At 39.6% G+C, this 19733-nt stretch overlaps 1 protein-coding gene across 4 annotated transcripts in view; it reads left to right on the forward strand.

Moving 5' to 3' along the window:
- Positions 1-19733, forward strand: part of BMAL2 (basic helix-loop-helix ARNT like 2) — a 101618-nt gene that overhangs the window by 49237 nt on the left and 32648 nt on the right. For all 4 annotated transcript variants that reach the window (XM_036080214.2, XM_036080218.2, XM_036080217.2 and 1 more), the window contains 5 exons: positions 2089-2246; positions 9316-9395; positions 10809-10901; positions 13279-13396; positions 14230-14373. In XM_036080214.2, the coding sequence (XP_035936107.1) occupies positions 2089-2246; positions 9316-9395; positions 10809-10901; positions 13279-13396; positions 14230-14373 (593 nt within the window). The remainder of the gene's footprint in view (positions 1-2088; positions 2247-9315; positions 9396-10808; positions 10902-13278; positions 13397-14229; positions 14374-19733) is intronic.

The raw sequence follows: 19733 nt of genomic DNA on the forward strand, positions 1-19733 counted from the left end.
TTAAAGTTGCCATAAAGACAGGTCAGAGCAAATGTCCTCCTTTCCCATCAGACTGTCTTTTTTAAACTCTTCTTCTGTGGAAATTCTGGAGGTGCCATGATCTGAGTGTTGTAGGAGAAACAGACAAATGTTTACAGTTAAGTGTGAAGAGTAAAAGAGCCTAACTCAAATGTAAGGTACAAATATAAGATATACATTTTCCCCCTACATTTTACCATCTATGAAAAAGGTTTTATCAATGGCCTCTTCCTGTTAATTGGCAACGTTTTTCTTTCCTTGTGACGTATTAAACAATACTGAATTTTCAACAGATGGTGACTTAGGTCTGGTGACATGGTCACAGTGTAAAAGATACTGAGGCAACTGAGAGAGGAAGGGCATTCATCAGGTAGTAGTCACAGATGGTTTCCAGGAGGAATAACTGAGCTGGGTTTTGAAGAAGGAAGAGGATTTTTCCAATATAGAAGGGAAGGACATTCTAAGCTTAGCAAAGAGCAAGTCAGAGGAGATGTGAGGTGACTTGGCATGTGTGAGGACCAGCAAGTTGTTTGGCATTGCTGTGGAGTAATGTGGAGCTGTAGGGAATGCACGGAGAGAGGAAACTGGAAATGAGGGCACAAACCAGGTCATGGAGAACCTTGGGGTGTCATTTGGGAGTTTGGCCCTTCCTCTTAGGCAGTGAAAATACATGTTAGCAGTTTGATGCAATGGAATTAGATGACTTTGTTTGTTTTAGAGTGATAATTCTGGAAGTCGGGGTTTGTATAGACTGGAAGAGGAAGATGCTGGAAGTATAGCAAGTTAAAAGGCTTTTGGGGGTAGTGCAATGAGCTGTCACCTAAGGAATCAAGGTGGTGACAGAGTGGGGAGGAAGACAAGACCTATATAAGAACCATTTAAGAACTAGAACCTATAGGAGTTTGTGATTATTTGGCTCTTCAGGGTGAAGAAGGAAGGGTCTAGAATGAGCCTAGTGATATCAGCAAGATATCACCAAGATAAACTCTACAGGAGTAAATCAGGGGTAATGGAGGAAGGAGGAATAAAATGGGGTAAATTGCAATTCAGTGTGGGCTTACTTGAGGTTTAAAGTACTTGTGAATCATTTAGGTGTGTAGTTCAAGTTCTGAAGGTCAGGAATGGGGTGAAGTATGAATGAGATAGAGATTTAATAGTAAGTAGCTTATGAACAGCTGTAAAGCCTTTGAGAGATGGTGCTATCTCAGGGTGAAGCTATAGGGTGAGGAAAGAGTAGAGCCAAGTGGGGAATCTTGGGGACACTGCTATTTAAGGACAGAGGAAGAGCAGATAAAGATACTAAGGGGACTGAGCAGAGCAGGGAGGACGGAGGAACAGGAGATGGTCACAGGAGCCAGCGGAAGAATGAGGAATGTCAGTACCATCAAATTCAAGGCAGGGATCAGCAAGGAGTTGCATAAAATAAGGATGACCTCTGCTAAAAAGAGTGTCAGTGGGGCAGGGTTTGTGGAAGGTTGATTTTAATAGATGGAAAGGTGCCTGCTTGAGAAGTGAGAAGAGTGGAGATGGTGATCTTCCAGGAAGCTGGCTGAGAACAGAAGACAGTAGCAAGGTAAAAACCCCTAGGAGTGGGGAAAGGCGGGGTTTTTTTTCCCCAGAGGGAGAGATTTGCACACATGTGCAGTCCCTTGGGAAGCTGCTGTGGAAGAGAATGAAGTTAAGATGCTGAGGAAGAGAATGAAGTTAAGATGCTGAGGCGAATACCAGCAAACAGTGATCTGTAATAAGAGGAAGAGTTGGGTAGCCTTCTAAGACTGAGGGAGGTTCTAAAGCTACCCATGTGGCTCTCAGACACATCTTAGTTCTTGAAGGTTTCTGGAAATAAGACAGGGAGGAAGAAGCAGGGGTAGTTGGTGGGGGTGGGATGAGAGATGAGCCCCATTCCTGCACTCAGCAGCTCCCTCCTCTGCCCTGAACCACAAGTGCAGGGCCAGAGTTGGGAGGGAGGTGGGTGTGCTCTTGTGGGCTCCTCTGGCTCCAGCCAGTGCCTCCAGGGTAACTCTGAGTCTGCTCGATGTTAAAAATAAAGGAGGTTCTTTTCCTTCTTAGAGAAGCTCATAGCCAAACCGAAAAGCGGAGGAGAGATAAAATGAATAACCTGATTGAAGAACTATCTGCAATGATCCCTCAGTGCAATCCCATGGCACGTAAACTGGATAAACTTACAGTGTTAAGAATGGCTGTCCAGCACTTGAAATCTTTAAAAGGTGAGTTTGGAAATGGCTTCTGCATTTGTTTTGTTTTGTTTTTAAAGATTTTATTTATTTGAGAGAGACAGAGATAGCGAAATAGCAACAGAGAACATGAGCATGGAGGAGAGGGAGAAGCAGGCTCCCCACTGAGCAGGGAGCTTGATCCCAGGACCGTGGGATCATGACCTGAGCCGAAGGCAGACGCTTAACCGACTTAGCCACCCAGGCGCCCCGCACTTGGATTTGTGAAGTCCTCCCTGTAATTGAGATCCTGGATTCATTTGTTTTGCTGTTGTTGGCTACTGAAATTCTATACAAATGTGTCTTTCAGCTTTATAGGCATCAGTTTGTTTATAGGCATCAATTTTGATGCTTGCTCATATTCTGTATGTGGAGAGAATATTAATTGGGGTATGGAAAACCTTGGTTTCACTAAAAGCTTTATCTTAAGTGCACACAGTGTGTCTTTACATTTGTGTCATCTTCAATGTCTTTCATCAATGTCTTAGAGTTTTCAGAGTACAGTCCTTCCACTGCCTTGGTAAAATTTATTCCTAGGTGTTTTATTCTTTTTGATAATATGATTGTTCTCTTAATTTCTCTTTCTCCCAGTTTGTTAATAGTGTATAGAAATGCAATGGATTTCTGTATGTTGATTTTGTATTCTGCAACTTTACTGAATTCATTTCTTAGTTCTAATAGTTCTTTGGTGGAGTCTAGAATTTTCTATATTGAGTATCTTGTCACCTGCATATAGTGAGAGTTCTACTCCTTCCTTACCAATTTGGATGCCTCTTATTTCTTTTTCTTACCTAATTGCTATGGCTCGGACTTCCAGTACTATATTGAATAAAAGTGGTGAGGGGCACCTGAGTGGCTCAGTCGTTAAGTGTCTGCCTTCGGCTCAGGTCATGGTTCCAGGGTCCTGGGATCGAGCCCCGCATCGGGCTCCCTGCTCAGTGGGAAGCCTGCTTCTCCCTCTCCCACTCCCCCTGCTTGTGTTCCCTCTCTCACTGTGTCTCTCTCTGTCAAATAAATAAAATCTTTAAAAAAAAAAAAAAAAGTGGTGAGAGTGGACATTCTTGTCTTCTTCCTGATCTTAGAGGAAAAACTTTCAGCTTTTCACCTCTAAGGATGAAGTTAACTCTGGGTTTGTCATTTATAGCATTTATTATGTTATGTTCCCTCTGTACCCACTTTGTTGAGTTTTTCTGAATGTTGAATTTGTCAAATGCTTTTTCTGCATCTGTTGAGGTGATCATATGATTTTTATCTTTCACTTTATGTATTATGTTGATTGATTTGCAGATACTGAACCATCCTTGCATCTCTGGAACAAATCCCACTTGATCATGGAGAATGATCCTTTTAATGTATTGTTAAATTTGGTTTGGAAATATTTATTTGAGGACTTGTGTTCATCAGGGATATTGGTCTGTAATTTTCTTGTTTTGTTAGTGTCTTTGTTTTTCATATTAGGGTAATACTGGCATCATAGAATGAATTTGGAAGTTTTCCTTTCTCTTCTTTTGGAATGATTTGAGAAGAGTAGTATTAACTCTTCTTTAAATGTTTGGTAGAATTTACCTGTGAAGCCATCTGGTCCTGGACTTTTGTTTATTGGGAGTTTTTTGATTACTGATGCAATTTCATTGCTGGTAATCGGTTGGTTCAGATTCTTCCCGATTCAGTTTTGGGAGATGGTAGGTTTCTAGAAATTTACCCATTTCTTCTAGTTTGTCCAATTTTTGCGTAATTTTTGCATAATTTTTGTAGTCTTTTTTAATACCTTTGCATTTTTGTAGTGTCGGTTGTAATTTCTTTTGCATTTCTTTTTTTTAAGATTTTATTTATTTATTTGACAGAGAGAGACCCAGCGAGAGAGGGAACACAAGCAGGGGGAGTGGGAGAGGGAGAAGCAGGCTCCCTGCTGAGCAAGGAGCTTGATGTGGGACTCAATCCCAGGACCCTGGGATCATGACCTGAGCCAAAGGCAGATGCTTAACTGACTGAGCCACTGAGGCTTCCCACTCTTGCATTTCTGATTTTGATTCTTTGTCTTGATGCATCTGGCTAAAGTTTTAACAATTTTGTTTATGTCTCTATTTCATTTATTTCCACTCTGATCTTTGTTCCTTTTCTAGCTCCTTTAGGTATAAAGTTAGATTGAGATTTTTCTTCTTTCTTGAGGTGGGTCTGTATCACTATAAAACTTCCCTCTCAGAATTGCCTTTGCTGCATCCAAGAGATTTTGAGCCATTGTCTCTATTTTCTTTCATCTTCATGTATTTTTTCCTTTCCTCTATGACTTCTTTGTTGACCCACTGGTTGTTTAGTAGCATGGTTTTTTTGGCCTCCACACGTTTGTGTTTTTCCAGTTTTTGTTTGTTTGTGTGTTTGTTTTGTAATTGATTTCGTTTCACTGTTGTCAGAAAAGATGTTTTATTTCAGTCATCTTTTTTTAAATTTCAGTCTTCTTAAATTTATTGAGAGTTGTTTTGTGGCCTAACATGTGATCTATTCTGAAGAATGTTTCATGTGCACTTGAATGTATATTCTCTTGTTTTTGGATGGGATATTTTGTGTGTGTATATCTGTTAATCCCGTCTGCTGTAATTTGTCAGTCAAAGCCACTGTTTCCTTATTTTCTTTTGGGTGATCTCTCCATTGATATAAGTAGGGTGTTAAAGTCCCCTACTATTATATTACTGTTCATTTCTCCCTTTATGTCTGTTAATGCTTGCCTTATATATTTAGGTGCCCCTATGTTGGATGCATATTTACAATTGTGATAACCTCTTTTGAATCAATCCCTTTATTATTATGTAATGGCTTTCTCTGTCTCTTGTTACAGTGTTTTAAAGTCTATTTTGTTGATATAAGTGTTGCTACCCCATCTTTTGTTTTGCTTTCATTTGCATGGAATATCATTTTCCATTCCTTCATATTCAGCCTGTGTCTTTAGCTCTGAAGTGAGTTCTTTGGACGCAGCATGCAGTTGGGTCTTATTTTGTTATCCATTGCATCACCCTGTGTTTTTTGATTAAAGGTAAATAAATGTAATGCTCCAGAGTAATTATTGATAGGTACATACTGGAATTTTAAAAATTGTTTTCTGTTTGTTTTTGTAGTTCTTCTCCATTCCTTTCTTCTTCTTTTGGTCCCTTCCATTGTGATTTGAGGACTTTCTTTAGTGTTATGCTTGAATTTCTTTCTCTTTATTTTTCGTGTATGTATTATAGGTTTTTGGTTGTAGTAACCATGAGTTTCATATAACATCCTAAGTATATAGCAGACTACCCAAGTTGATGGTCCCTTAACCTTGAACACATTCTAAAAGCACTACATTTGTACTCCTCCTCTCCACATTTTATACATAGGCTGTCACATTTTATATCTTTTTATTTTGTGTATCCCTTAACTAATTTTTGTAGATATTATTTTACTACTTTTGTCTTTTAACTGTCATACTAGCTTTATAAGTGGTTGATCTACCACCTTTATGTTTGTTTTTACATTTGAAATATTTTTCTTGCATAATTTTCTTCTAGTCTTGGCCTTTTCTTTTCTGCTTAAGAAGTCCCTTTAACAAGAAAGAGATAATTTAAATCACCTTCCTTAGATTTCTACATGCGGTAGAACAGTGGCTCCTTGTACTCCAACCTGCGGACTATGTGCAGATCTGGAGAGTAGGCAGTGGGGAAAGAAAGTACAGCCTTGATCCCTTCAATGCCAAGCAGAACAGCGCAAGTGTGGGAACACTGCTTGGCAGGCTTCCTTTTGGGAGTGTGACAGGAGGTCTCATTTTCCTAACGATCCATTGTGAAACAGGATTCTCTTTTACCCACAACTGGATCTTGCATAAGTTGTATGCAATATTTCCCTTAAATCTTTAAGCAGTGAACATTTGCAGGCCCCACTGAGGTCATTTGATTGCAACCCTAAAATTACCCAACAATTTTCACATTTGCAATGCCCGGAGGGAGGAGGACCTAAGGGAAAAGTCATGAATCCATCAACTAATTCAACAAACATGCACCGAGCATCAAGTAGGTTCCTGTCTGTGCTGGGAACCTGAAAAGGAAGGAACAAGATCTCTGTGCTCTTGGGATTCACAGTAGGCGAGGGAGATAGACCCAGGTAGAGACCATTAAAATCCAGGGTGCTAAATGCTACAGTGGAAGTAAGAGTGGGAGGAGCAGCAAGAGAAGCTCAGTAGGGAGGACGTACTGTCTAAATCCAGAGCAGATTCCTTGCACCAGAGCACAGGTTTTTGCCATTGGCCCTTCTGAGGTGGTCAAGGACCCATCACCCACCCTGAGCATACCCTTAAGTCAGTGCTGCCCACAAGTGAGAGGACTCAAGGCAACTGGGTCTGCCTGCATTCCAGTGCCCTTACAGGAGTAGACCACCCAACTAGTTCCGCAAAACCTGGACCCCAAATCATCAGAGGGCTGCATGTGGGTCATGTTATTTTGGTCCCTACATAATTATTTTAAAGACAAATGGATCGTGAAATGAGTTTTTGTACTGTAAACTTTAAATAGTGCTTCTGAAATTATCTGGGTGGAGGACAAGTGTTACCCACCCCCCACCCATTATAAAGTACAGTTAATTCCTGGAAAAATGATCATGGGCTGGGGCTTGGCACAACAATGTCACATTTCCATAAAAGTGTCTAAAAATGTTTTTTTTTTAAAAAGATTGATTGATTTGACACAGAGGGAGAGCGCGTGCATGTGCACAAGCAGGGGGAGCGGGAGTGGGAGAAGCGGGCTCCCTGCTGAGCAGGGAGCCCAAAGCAGGCTCCATCCCAGGACGCTGGGATCATGACCTGAGCGGAAGGCAGATGCTTAACCGACTAAGCCACCCAGGCGCCCCTAGAAATGCTTGTTCTTCATTTCTGTACTCACCTGCCACAGTTTGCTGATGACATTGGTCTGCAGACGGCACTTGGAGTAGCCCTTCTTCTCAGCATGTGCCTTCAGAGAAACTGTGGGCATTCTATATGTGTAGTCATATTACTGGGGCTCAGTGGGGTGCAGTGGTCCATGCATGTAGCTCCCAGAGGCAAACCTCCTGGGTTCAAAGCCTGGCTCCCTGACTTAATAGCGGTGTGACTTATTCAAGTCACTTCACATTCTGATCCTCAACTTCCATAGCCGTAAAATAGGGATAATGCATTTACTGCGTAGGGTCGTTGTTAAGAGTAAAGAGTAACACCTATAAAGGGCAAACACAGAGTTTACTCAGGGTGGGGGTGGGGGGAGCAGGAGGAATAGTTACTGTGATTTTGATCATTTTAACCTAATGAACGCTGTAATAAAGGTAAGTGATCATGTTTCCTTGTTTGTTATCTCTCAGGGCGCCTGGGTGGTTCAGCTGGTTAAGCATCTGCCTTCTGCTCAGGTCATGATCTCAGGGTCCTGGGATTGAGCCCCTGCATCGCATGGTGCTCCCTGCTCCGCGGGGATCCTGCTTCTCCCTCTCCCTGTGCTCCAACCCCCACTCGTGCTCGCTCTCTCTCAAATAAATAAAATCTTAAAAATTTTGTTACCCCTCATTGGCCCATGCACAGAATATCACAGCATGCGTTTTATTAACACACCTCAGCCTGGCTTCGGCTCTGCCCTTACGCCCACCCCCCATTTCTCCTTAGCACGTCCTCGCTCACTGCCCAGGCTCGCCCGTTCTGGCTGATGGACATGGACAGGGTTTCCCCAGCATACTTCTGCCAACCTTCGGGCCAGACAAGCAGATAGCACTGCCTTGCTCAAATTGATTTATGGCTCTACCCTGGTCTGGAACTCGGTCTGTATCTTTCTGCTCTTTCTCAACTCCCTCCCACCAGGTTGCTATGTAGTCATTTATAATAACAAGAAATCATTTGAGGGAATTCTTGGAGACCTACCTAAGGTAGATTCTGACAGGGATTTTCATTTGCTTATGCCAGGCTCATAAGGGTGCTACCGGTCTGAAAAAAACTATCAAGTAAAACCATGAGGTATTTTTTATTTTCTGGGGTTTTTTTCTCCTCCAGCACTTAGGTATTTTGTGAGTTTGAGCTGCAAATCCATCCAAGGGCCACTGTGTGGTTAAAATGTCCCAGGGTGGGGAAAACAACAACAAAAACCTCTCAGGGTATTAACCCATCTTTCTCTTGCAAAAGCAACTTTTCTTGCGGTCCTCAGGAAGAGGGGCTTGGGGTTAGGAGAGTTGAGAAGTATAAGAGAGGGAAAATTGATTTACCTGTGAATTACCCTTGCCTGGAGGTTATCTGGGGACAAGGCACCTTGGCTTGGTGGGCTGTCCCTTGCGCCCCCTTGTGGCCACGAACGGCTTTCTCCTGTTGAGGTGGGCGGATGCCTTTAAGGCAAATGTGATTCGGCGGTTCCCTTATTTCTCTCATTGAAACGTTTACCTAGGTCGTGACCTGCTGGTTCCTCATTTTGTCAGCTGTTCAGTTAGAGACTTTTATTTTAATACAATAAACTCTGTGCTAAGGGCTTAAAATGAATTATTTCACTTATATTTTATACATTTTTATATATTATCAGAAATCTGCATATGATTTTTAAAGCGCCATATGGGAAAATTGTATGAATCCATAGAAGTGATTTAAAGTTCCACAATCTTCCTCTTTAGGGTAATTCACATAATCAGTTCTGCACGGAGCCCAACACAGGGCTTGAACTCACGACCCTGAGATCAAGACCTGAGCTGAGATCAGGAGTTGGACACTTAACCAACTGAGCCACCCTGGTGCCCTGGAGCAGTTTTAAGAAGCGGAATTATCAATTCTAGCTAGATTCTTGAATACTGTTGCATGTTATTATAGTGTTAAAAAGAATCTAGTTCTTTTTTGAAATCCAGCTCCTACTGTCTACACATTTAAGTATAAGGGAATAAGATCCAAGAACTTATAAAGTTTAAAAGCAGGATATCCTAATCTAATAATAATGAAAGAATGATTACGATAAAGTTGTAGAATGTGCTGAAAATACCGTCTTCAATGCAACAGCAACAGTGCGCAGTTCCCTACATTTCCAACTCTATTTTCCGTAACTTTTGGACTTATTTTTAGGTATGACAAATTCTTATGCAGGAGATAATTATAGACCTTCATTTATTCAGGATAATGAGCTCAGACACTTAATCCTTAAGGTAAGTCAAGAGTTATATTTGTCTAAGCTGTGTTTGTCCTTTCAGTTTTACTTGGATGGGAGGCAGATTTTCTTCAGTTTGCTTCCGGCTGCCAACATTCAGGGCTCCCTAGTACACCACAGCTCCCTTCCTATAAAAATAAGTTGCCTAAGTAATCGTGTCTTAGTTTGGGCTGATGAAAGTAGAGACAGAGGATAGGCACTTTCCAAAGTATGGAGCAAAGCTCGTCTTTAATCCTAAACTTACACTGCCTGCTGTACTCACCTCCTATGCCATGGGGTCTGTTCCCCTCCGTCACCACCTCCTTCAAAGCCATCTACCTTGTATCCTTTTCTCTCCTGGATCCTGTTCTCTGCACATTAGCCAGTTACTGCTTACTGAGCTATTAGTTGATGCTTTGACATTTCTGTTCTCATCATTTCATATGCATGGGTTTTCAGATTCACTCGTCTAGAGGTTTATTTGACCTGGAAAATATGACCATGTCATTGGCTTATCCTGCCCCCAGGAGGTGATAAAATGTCTTGATCTTGTGCTATGACTCCTGGGCTTTAAACTGCAGCATGTTTAAACAGAAAGATTCTTCATACATATACTTGTCTATTTTTCTTTTAAATTTTTTAAAAAGCGCTTTTATCTGAACAGCTGAATTTAAATATAATATTTCTGATAGGAATGTAAGGATTTTTTTTTTAAGATGAAGGTATTTAAAGTTAGCAAAATGTACAGTATGCTTTGGAAGCTTTCTCACTTATCTTTAAGTGTTTTTTTTTCAGTCCTAACATAACATGGGTTCTGCCCTTCTAGAATACGTCTGCCTAACTCACCTCATGTTTGTTTCCAGTTAGTAGAAATTAATCAAGGGAATGTCCAGTGGGGTGCTAGACTCATCCTGTGTCCATATATATCCATTTCCCTATAGGTTGCTTCACAAGGAATATACTGGGCAGATTTCAATGGGAGTAACTGATGTTAGAATTTTTTAAGTTTCATTTTAAATGAGCGACACCTTATTATTTAAAAAGTATATTGTAGAATGTCTTCTCTTTTCCTTGTGCCCACTCTACACATTCCCTTCATCTAAGCACATCCCCGGACAGTTGTTAATGCTGTGTTTTGATATCTTTATAGTTTCTATATGCAGTATAGAATTTGGGATGGGTCATTTTTGTATTAGAAAATATCTCAATCAAATATTCCGTAGCCAAACTTTCCATGTCAAAAACTAGTTTAGACTGGGGTTCAATTTGATGTTCTTCATCAATCCTTTTATAGCTTAAGAAAATGTCCTGATTTTACTAGCTCTCTGACCACTCTTTGTTTTATTGCTATAGGAATTTTCATAGTATCTGAATGTGTGTAAGAAAGACAGAGATATTTAAAAATATTCACTTTTATATTTTTAAATCCTAGACTGCAGAAGGCTTCCTATTTGTGGTTGGATGTGAGAGAGGAAAAATTCTCTTCGTTTCTAAATCAGTCTCCAAAATACTTAATTATGATCAGGTATCCAAAACTGAAGATATTTTCCACACAATGTTTAATTTTTTTTGAACGAACACATATTTCCGAGTTCTCTTCCTGAACCCTATCCTCCCCCTGGGCTGTGGGTGCTTAGGTTCTGCTAGGTTAGAACTCCCAGAGAGATAGAAAGAAAAACCCGTAGTGTTTCCATATATTTCCTTCTTTCTTTCTTTTTTTTTTTAAGATTTTATTTATTTGACAGAGAGAGAGAGAGAGACACAGCGAGAGAGGGAACACAAGCAGGGGGAGTGGGAGAGGGAGAAGCAGGCTTCCCGCTGAGCAGGGAGCCGGATGTGGGGCTCGATCCCAGGACCTTGGGATCATGACCTGAGTCACCCAAGCACCCCATGGATTTTTATTTCTGATAAGGGTGTTCACTTCCTGACCTCCAGCAAGCTATTTAATTTTCCTGAGCTGCAACTTTCTCTTATGTAAAAAGGGGAAACGATGATTACACCTATCCCTTACGATGTAGAGACAAAATAACTGTCACATTTGAGACTGTCAGAACAATGTTCGCTGTCCTTCTGTTTCCTCCAAAAGACAGCATTATTATTTATTATTAGGTTATATGCATTGCATAACAGCTTTTGATCTAAGCTCTGGCAACAAACTCTAAAATTCATCTTTTATTTAACTACCTTTATAATCCTTTACCTCCTCATTCCCGAGCACCATTTAATTTGAACTAGTTACTCAAAAGCTCTAGCACTAACACTAATCCAATAGAGTGAGTAAACTAGCACCTGTGGTCACTTTTAAAATATACATCAGATAGACCACAGCTTTACTCTTAAATAACTCCCAATAATTTCACCTATATTCTCCCCAAACATGAAAATTTGGGAGATATAAGATTCACAGATAATGAGTTAAATAACAGAAGAAGAGGTATTATGAGCCTACATACAGAAGGAGTAAGAACCAAATGAATCATGCAGCTGGTGATAGCGGCATCAGGGACACAAAGGCAGGTCAAGACTTGATTATTCTATTTCCTAACAGGGAACAGAAAACATCACACACACACAAAGATAACTTACAATTCAGAATAACATTTAAGTTCCAAATTAGTGACATGGAATCTCGTCCCACTGGGCACTGACCTAGCATTTCAGACCATTCAGGAGATATACTGACTACTCAGGAGGACTTTGGAATCCCCATGATGTAGGGTCTGGTCCTTAGCTTTTCAGACTCAGAAACCTGATTTGCTTTGAAGCATAGAGTTCACACAGTAGATTGATTTATAAAATGCTATTATTTAAAATATGAGATATCGGGCGCCTGGGTGGCTCAGTTGGTTAAGCGACTGCCTTCGGCTCAGGTCATGATCCTGGAGTCCTGGGATCGAGTCCCACATCGGGCTCCCTGCTCAGCAGGGAGTCTGCTTCTCCCTCTGACCCTCCTCCCTCTCATGCTCTCTGTCTCTCATTCTCTCTCTCTCAAATAAATAAATAAAATCTTAAAAAAAAAATAAAATTAAATTAAAAAAAATAAAATATGAGATATCTAACTTCCAAGCTATCTTGGCTACTTGGCCATTTGTCCAGCTGGTCCATGCGTTCTAATATAAGAATGTCTACTTAGGTGAACTTTATTTCACAAGGGGGGATGATCACTGGGGGTCAGGGAAGGCTTCATATACAAAATAGAATGTCTGCTTAGGCGTTAAGATGAGCAGAGAAGGGGAGGAAGACATTTCAAGTTGAGGGAGTTGGGCATTGGTGGTTCAGTGGTAGAATTCTCACCTGCCAAGTTGAGGGAGTTGGGGAGTAAAAGCCAATTGGTTAGAATGGCGAGGGAACTATGAGTTTGTAGAGAAGGGGTAATGAATTCTAGGTGATGAGACCATAGAAGCAAAGGCATAGACGTGGGAATGCTGTACATACTGGGAGAAGTGGAATGGGAAGTGAGAGGTGTTCTAGGTTGGATTTTGTTTTTTAATAGTACAGTGATTTTTTTTTTTTTTAAATCTGAGTCACACCATAAAATCACAGATACTTTGTGGCTTCCATATTGCAGTCTCTTTACTTTTACCAAGGTTAAGAAAAATTTAAAGTAAATCATAATATGACTTAGAAGCAACAAATGAATTGGGGGATGTTAACAAGAGTTCACCAAATATTAGTGATTAGGTATTTGTGATTTGTGTGTTTCCATATATGGTTTTGTGTGCATGTATTTCTATCTACAAGTATCACTCTGCTTTTAACACTAAGTTAATGTCACATGGAGTGGTAGATGTATCTTTGAGCCTAAGAAAAAGCAGTTTTAACAGTATTTACCATATGGTTGTGTGAAGAAATGTAGAAAAATTATGGTACTGATTTTAAATGAACATCTACCTTATAAATAGGCTAGCTTGACTGGACAAAGCTTATTTGACTTCTTACATCCAAAAGATGTTGCCAAAGTAAAGGAGCAACTTTCTTCTTCTGATATTTCACCAAGAGAGAAGCTCATCGATGCCAAAAGTAAGTGCTCATTTCAGCATGCCCATACTTTTATGTAAATATAATTATTACTTAAAAGCACAGCTATACAATATTTTGAAAAATTAGCTAATTATGGTTTTATCATGAGGAAATTTAATGAACTTTACAATCATTAACCTCAGAGTTCAAAAAACAATATAACTAAATAGAGAATTCTTATATACACATACAAAACAAATATATTCATATGAAGATGCTTTGTTCGGGGGGGGGGAGTATGTGATTGCTTCATATTCACTGTTTTTCATATGTTAATAAAGTCTTTACAAGAAAGTATCATTTGGGATTTAAAAAATTGCTGGGATTTCCATTATTCAGCTATATGCTGAGACGGTTCTCTTTCTTATATGAGTTAGGTCTGCTCAATATGAAAGACCTTGTATAATTGTGCTTTGGAAGTGTAAATATCCTTTATCTTCTCTGAAAATGCTTAGTACCAAACAATTATTTATAATATAATGATGCTTTATGCCATTGATTACTACTATAAGTTGAGGTTTTTTTCATTTAAAAAAATTTTTAAATTTCATTTCACTTAGATTACCTTTGTTTCCATCCCTAGGGAAAAAATGAAGATAAATTGCAAGTGTTTATAAATTATAAAAATATGATTGCTTGGCAAATGCTCTTTTTGGTGTATTTCACTTTATGGTTTACCATATAATGATGTCATTGCTTTAAATAACCATTTTTCTTTTTCAATTTATAAAAAAAAGAAGTAATAATTTTGAAATGTGTCTCCTGACATTTCTTACCATCTATATGAAAATATTCTTTTCCACCTGTTCTCTTGCCTCCTCCTGCTATGAAAGCTGGTTTGCAAGTTCACAGGAATTTCCACAGTGGAAGGACTCATGTGTATTCTGGCTCAAGGCGATCCTTTTTTTGTCGGATGAAGAGTTGTAAAATCTCTGTCAAAGAAGAGCGTGAATGCTTATCCACCTCAAAGAAGAAAGGTATCATCATTTTAGAATATCAAGTGATTTAAGGCACGGATATAAAATTAATGTCCTAAAAGCTTTCTATACAGAAATAATAAAGTGTGTGGTCAAGGCAAATAGTTGAGACCAAAAGCACCCAAGGAAACAAGATTGTTTTTTAACCAGAATTATTTAGATTGACTCATCATAGCTTTCAAATTTATCAGGTAATTGCAGGCCCTTTACTGCCCAAGATTTTAATGGTGTTGTTGAAATTGCAGTTTGGGGGCATTCAAATGGGAAGAAATTGGGATTTCATAACAAAAGTTATATTTCATTGTTTTATAATATGAAAGGTCTTTAAAAAAAAAAACTGCAATAGTACAAGAGCCTGATTTGATTAATTTTGGTGAAAGTTTCTTAAGACATTCCAGGTGTAGTTTCAATGCTTTTGGTTCTTTGGTAAATATTTCTAGTTCTGTTTTCTTTCATAGATTTGTCTTATTTACATTTTTAATTAACACTCATCTATTTTACTTGACTGAGAAATTCTGGGGACTGAAAAATGTCTCACACTTTTTTTGCCTAAGAACATATTAACCTATTAGATACAGGATTTCCTATGCAAATTTTAATGTGAGATTTGCTTTCCCATCCTTGAAAAGGATATTTATACTGAGCTGCAAGATTCAGTTTATTTACAAGTTTTGGTCAAATCTTTTTTGGCGACCACTTAAGATGATAATCACTCAGTACTTATTAAGTATGTACCTGTGCCAGATCAGACACTGTACTAAGTGTTTTATTCCCCATGATAACACTATGCTTACCACTGAATTAAATTGGTAAAACTCACACTCAAACCTAAACCCCCTACTCTTACGTTACACTATAAAAAACAGAGTGAACCAGCAGTTGTAAGAGAGGATCTATTTGTAAACCGTCAGTTGCTGCCCTCGTGCCCTTGGCTCTGAGTGGGCAAGGGTTGTCTAAAGTCACTTGTAAGGCCTCCTGGGCTGGAAGTCATAGTTGACCTGGTGATGAAGAGGCTGTGGAATCCAGCTGACTGGGATCAAATTTTGGTTCTATCACTTGCTAGCTCTGTGATTGTGAACAAGTTTCTGAATCCCTCTGAGCCTCAGTTTCCTTATCTGTAAAACAAGATTATCCACAGCCTTGTATGGCTTTGTGGGGTAGGTAAATGTATCAATTCTGGAGCCAAACTGTTCAGGTTTGAATCCTAACTTGTGAGTAACTGTATGACTTAAGATAAATTACTAAATCCTTTTGATCTCACTCTTTTCAGTGGTAGAAAGAAAATAATAGAATCTCCCTCCTAGGGTGGTTATTAGGATTAAAGGAGTTAATACATGTGATGTGCTTACCCTGGTTTCTAGCATAGTAACACTAGGTAAATGTTAGGAGCTGTTATGAATATTATTAGAAATAATGCACCTAAACTCTTAGGACAGTGCAAGTAGATGGTATTGTCATTACCTCAGGGTGCCTGTTTCCTCTGCCTTCCTTCCCAAGTCAGTCATGTTAATCTCATATTAATCTTATATTTGACATGGCTAATAATGTGGAACTAGTCTCCAAGGGCAGGAATATTCCTTCTATGTGGATGGTATAAGGGTCATACTCCATGCAGACCCTGGACTGTAGTACAGGATTTAACTAGATTTAAGTAGAGGTAAATCAATACCATACTGAGTAGATCCAACCATAAGTGAATCACCTAATCTATACAGCAGTCCATGAGAGAGAAAAACATGGCAGCCAATGCAACTATCTTAATGTGGCTGAAATCTCTATGGTGTTTTATACAAGTTATAAGTTGAGTAAAGTCTTAAATTATCAGGTTTTGTAAGTGTTTTAAAGATTACCAAATTAGGGAGTAATAGTTCTGGTCCAAGATGTTGACATAGGAAGACCCTGAACTCACCTCCTTCACAGATACCAAACCTACACCTATTTATAGAGCAATTTCTCCTGAAAAAGATCTGAGTGCTGACCCAACAGCTTCCACACAGTAAAAGACCACATACAGAATGGCACAGTAATAAAGGGGAAACCCTAACACTGAGAACTGTAGTGGGGAGGGATAGTACTAAGGGACTGTGAGCAGATCTGTCTGCACTGGGGCACACAAAAAGCCACAGTCTAAAAAGGCAACTAAAATATACAGGAACCAGCCCTACCACACTGCCAAAGGGCTGGGAGCTACTGGAACTCTCTCCAGGTCAAAGGGGCTGGTGAGGACCACAGTTTACATTCCCCCTCCACCTTGACCATATGAATGAGAGCAAGGTCTGGCTGCCCGAGCTAGCCTTCTCTGTCAGAGCCCCAGAGCCCTAACCCACACCAGCCCTAAGGTAGCCCCACAATAGTGCCCAACAGGACATCCCTGGTCAGCACTCACTACAGTTCCACTGCCTTGCCAAGGTGACACAGTGCAAAGCATGCTGGAACACTCGAGGCCTACATCACTTCAGCTCCAGCCAACCCACCAGGGTGCCCCTTGTGCAGAGTACCCTCAGAACACCTGGCCCATACCCATCTCTGCTCCATTTGCCCTGCCAGAGCACCTCTGTGCAGAGCGCCCAGGGACTGCCCCAGCCCATGCCTACACCTCAGTTTCGGCTATTCTGCCAGGGTGCTGTCTTGTGTAGAGACACTCAGGACCCACTAGCCTGCACCCACTTCAGCTGTCCTGCTAGGGCACTCTCTGTACAGATAGTCCTAAGACCACCTCAACTCATGTCCACTTCAGCTCCAGGCATCCTTCCAGGGCAGTTCCAGAATGGAGCGCCCTAGGGCCCCCACTGATATCAGCTACAGTTCCAACCAGCCAAAGTCACCAGATACAGAGTCCACACAGGGAAAAACCATACACAAGATGATTCCTTCAAGTTTGGGAGAAATAGCTCTTCTGCCTAATTCATAGAAACAACACAGAAAGTCAGGGAGACAGAGGAGTATGCTCCAAATGAAAGAACAAGACAAAACCTGAGAAAAAGAACTAAGCAATATGCCTGATAAAGAGTTTAGAGTAATGATCATAAAGATGTTCACAGACTGGAGAGAAGGGTGGAAGAACTCAGAACTTCAACAAAAAGATAGAAAATATAAAAGACAACTAATCAGAGTTGAAGAATATAATAAATGAAATAAAAAATATATTAGGGGGAATCAATAGATTAATGGATACAGAAGAATGGATCAGTAATCTGGAAGATAGGGTAATGGAAAGCACCCAAGCTGAACAGCAAGAAGAAAAAGGAATTTTAAAAAGTGAGGATAGGTAAGGGATCTCTTCAACAACATCAAGCAAACAAACATTCACATTATAGGAGTCCCAGAAGGAGAAGAGAGAAAGGAGCAGAACACTTATTTGAAGAAATAAGAGCTGAACAAGTCTCTATCTCAGGGAAGGAAACAGATCTCTGACTCAGGAGGCACAGAGAGCCCCAAAGAAGATGAACCCAAGAAGTTCTACACCAAGACACATCACAATTAAAATGTCAAAGATTAAAGAAAGCTAAAGAGAGAATTTTAAAAGCAGCAAGAGAGAAGCAATAAGTACCATACAAGGGAAACCCCATAAGGCTATCAGCTGATTTTTCAGCAGAAACTTTGCAGGCCAGAAGGGAGTGGCATGATATATTCAAAGTGCTGAAAGGAAAAAACCTACAACCAAGAATACTCTACCTGGCAAGATTACCATTAAAAAAGAGATAAAGAGTTCCCAGGCAAACAAAAGTTAAAGGAGTTCATCACTAAGCTGGCATTACAAGAAAAGTTAAAGGGACTTCTTGAAGTGGAAAAGAAAAGACCATACTTAGAAGTAAGAAAATTTGAATAACAGGATATAAAATATGACAACACATAAATTAAACATGGGGGAGGGGAGCAAAAAATCTTTCAGAATGTGTTTAAACTTAAGTGACCATCAACTTAATATATAGACTGCTCTATACTTAGGATGTTATATATGAACCTCATGGTGACCACAAACCAAACACCTATAAGAGGTACACAAAAAATAAACAGAAAGCCAAGCATAACACTAAAGAAAGTCAACAATCATAAGGGAAGAGACCAAGAGAAGAAGAAAGGAACAGAGAAGAACTACAACAACAACCAGAAAACAATAAACAAAATGGCAATGAGTACATAACTATCAATAATTACTTTAAAAATAAAGGGTCTAAATGTTCCAATTGAGAACACAGGGTGATTCAATGGATTAAAAAAAACAACACCCATCTTACGTGCTCCCTACAAAAGGCTCACTTCAGGCCTAAGGACCCATACAGACTGAAAGTGAAAGCTTGAAAAAAGATATTCTATGCAAATGGAAGCAAAAAAAAAAAAAAAAAAAGCTGGGATAGCAATACTTATATCAAACAAAATAGACTTTTTTTTAAAGATTTTATTTATTTATTTGTCAGAGAGAGACAGAGCACAAGCAGGGATCGTGACCTGAGCCAAAGGCAGACGCTTAACCAACTGAGCCACCCAGGCGTCCCAAACAAAATAGACTTTAACAAAGTGTTAAAGTCCATAACAAGTGACAAAAGGGGCGATGCATAGTGATAAAAGGATTAATCCAACAAGAGGAGAGAATAATTGTAAATATTCATGCATCCAACGTAGGAGTACCTAAATACATAAAACAAATATTAACAGACATAAAGGGAGAAATGGAGGGTAATACAATAATAGTAGGGACTTTAAAACCCCACTTACATCAATGGATGGATCATCCATGTAGAAAATCAATAAGGAAACAGTGTCTTTGAATGACACATTAGACTAGATAAACTTAACAGATACATACAGAACATTTCATCCAAAAACAGAGTACAGATTCTTTTCAAGTGCACATGGAATATTCTCCAGGATAGATCACAAAACAAGTCTCAATAAATTTAAGAGCATAAAAATTATACACACATCTTTTCCAACCACAACAGTATGAAACTAGAAATTAATCACAAGAAAAAATTCTTAAAAACAAACACATGGAAGCTAAACAACATGCTACTAAACAATCAATGGGTCAATGAAGAAATCAGGAAGGAAATGTAAAAATACATGGAGACAGGGGTTCCTGGGTGGCTCAGTCGGTTAAGCATCTGACTCTTGATTTAGCTCAGGTCATGATCTCAGGGTGGTAAGATTGAGCCCCACCTAGGGCTCTGCACTCAGCAGGGAGACTGCTTGAGATTCTTTCCCTCTGCCCCTCCCCCCGCTCACTCTCTCTCAAAATAAATAAATAAATCTTTTTAAAAAATACATGGAGACAAATGAAAATAGAATCACAATGGTACAAAATTTCGGGGACACAGTGAAAGCAGTTCTGAGGAAAGTTTATAGCAATGCAAGCCTAC

The sequence above is a fragment of the Halichoerus grypus genome, chromosome 6 (genome assembly GCF_964656455.1).
Source record: "Halichoerus grypus chromosome 6, mHalGry1.hap1.1, whole genome shotgun sequence".
In the NCBI taxonomy this organism is placed as follows: domain Eukaryota; kingdom Metazoa; phylum Chordata; class Mammalia; order Carnivora; family Phocidae; genus Halichoerus; species Halichoerus grypus.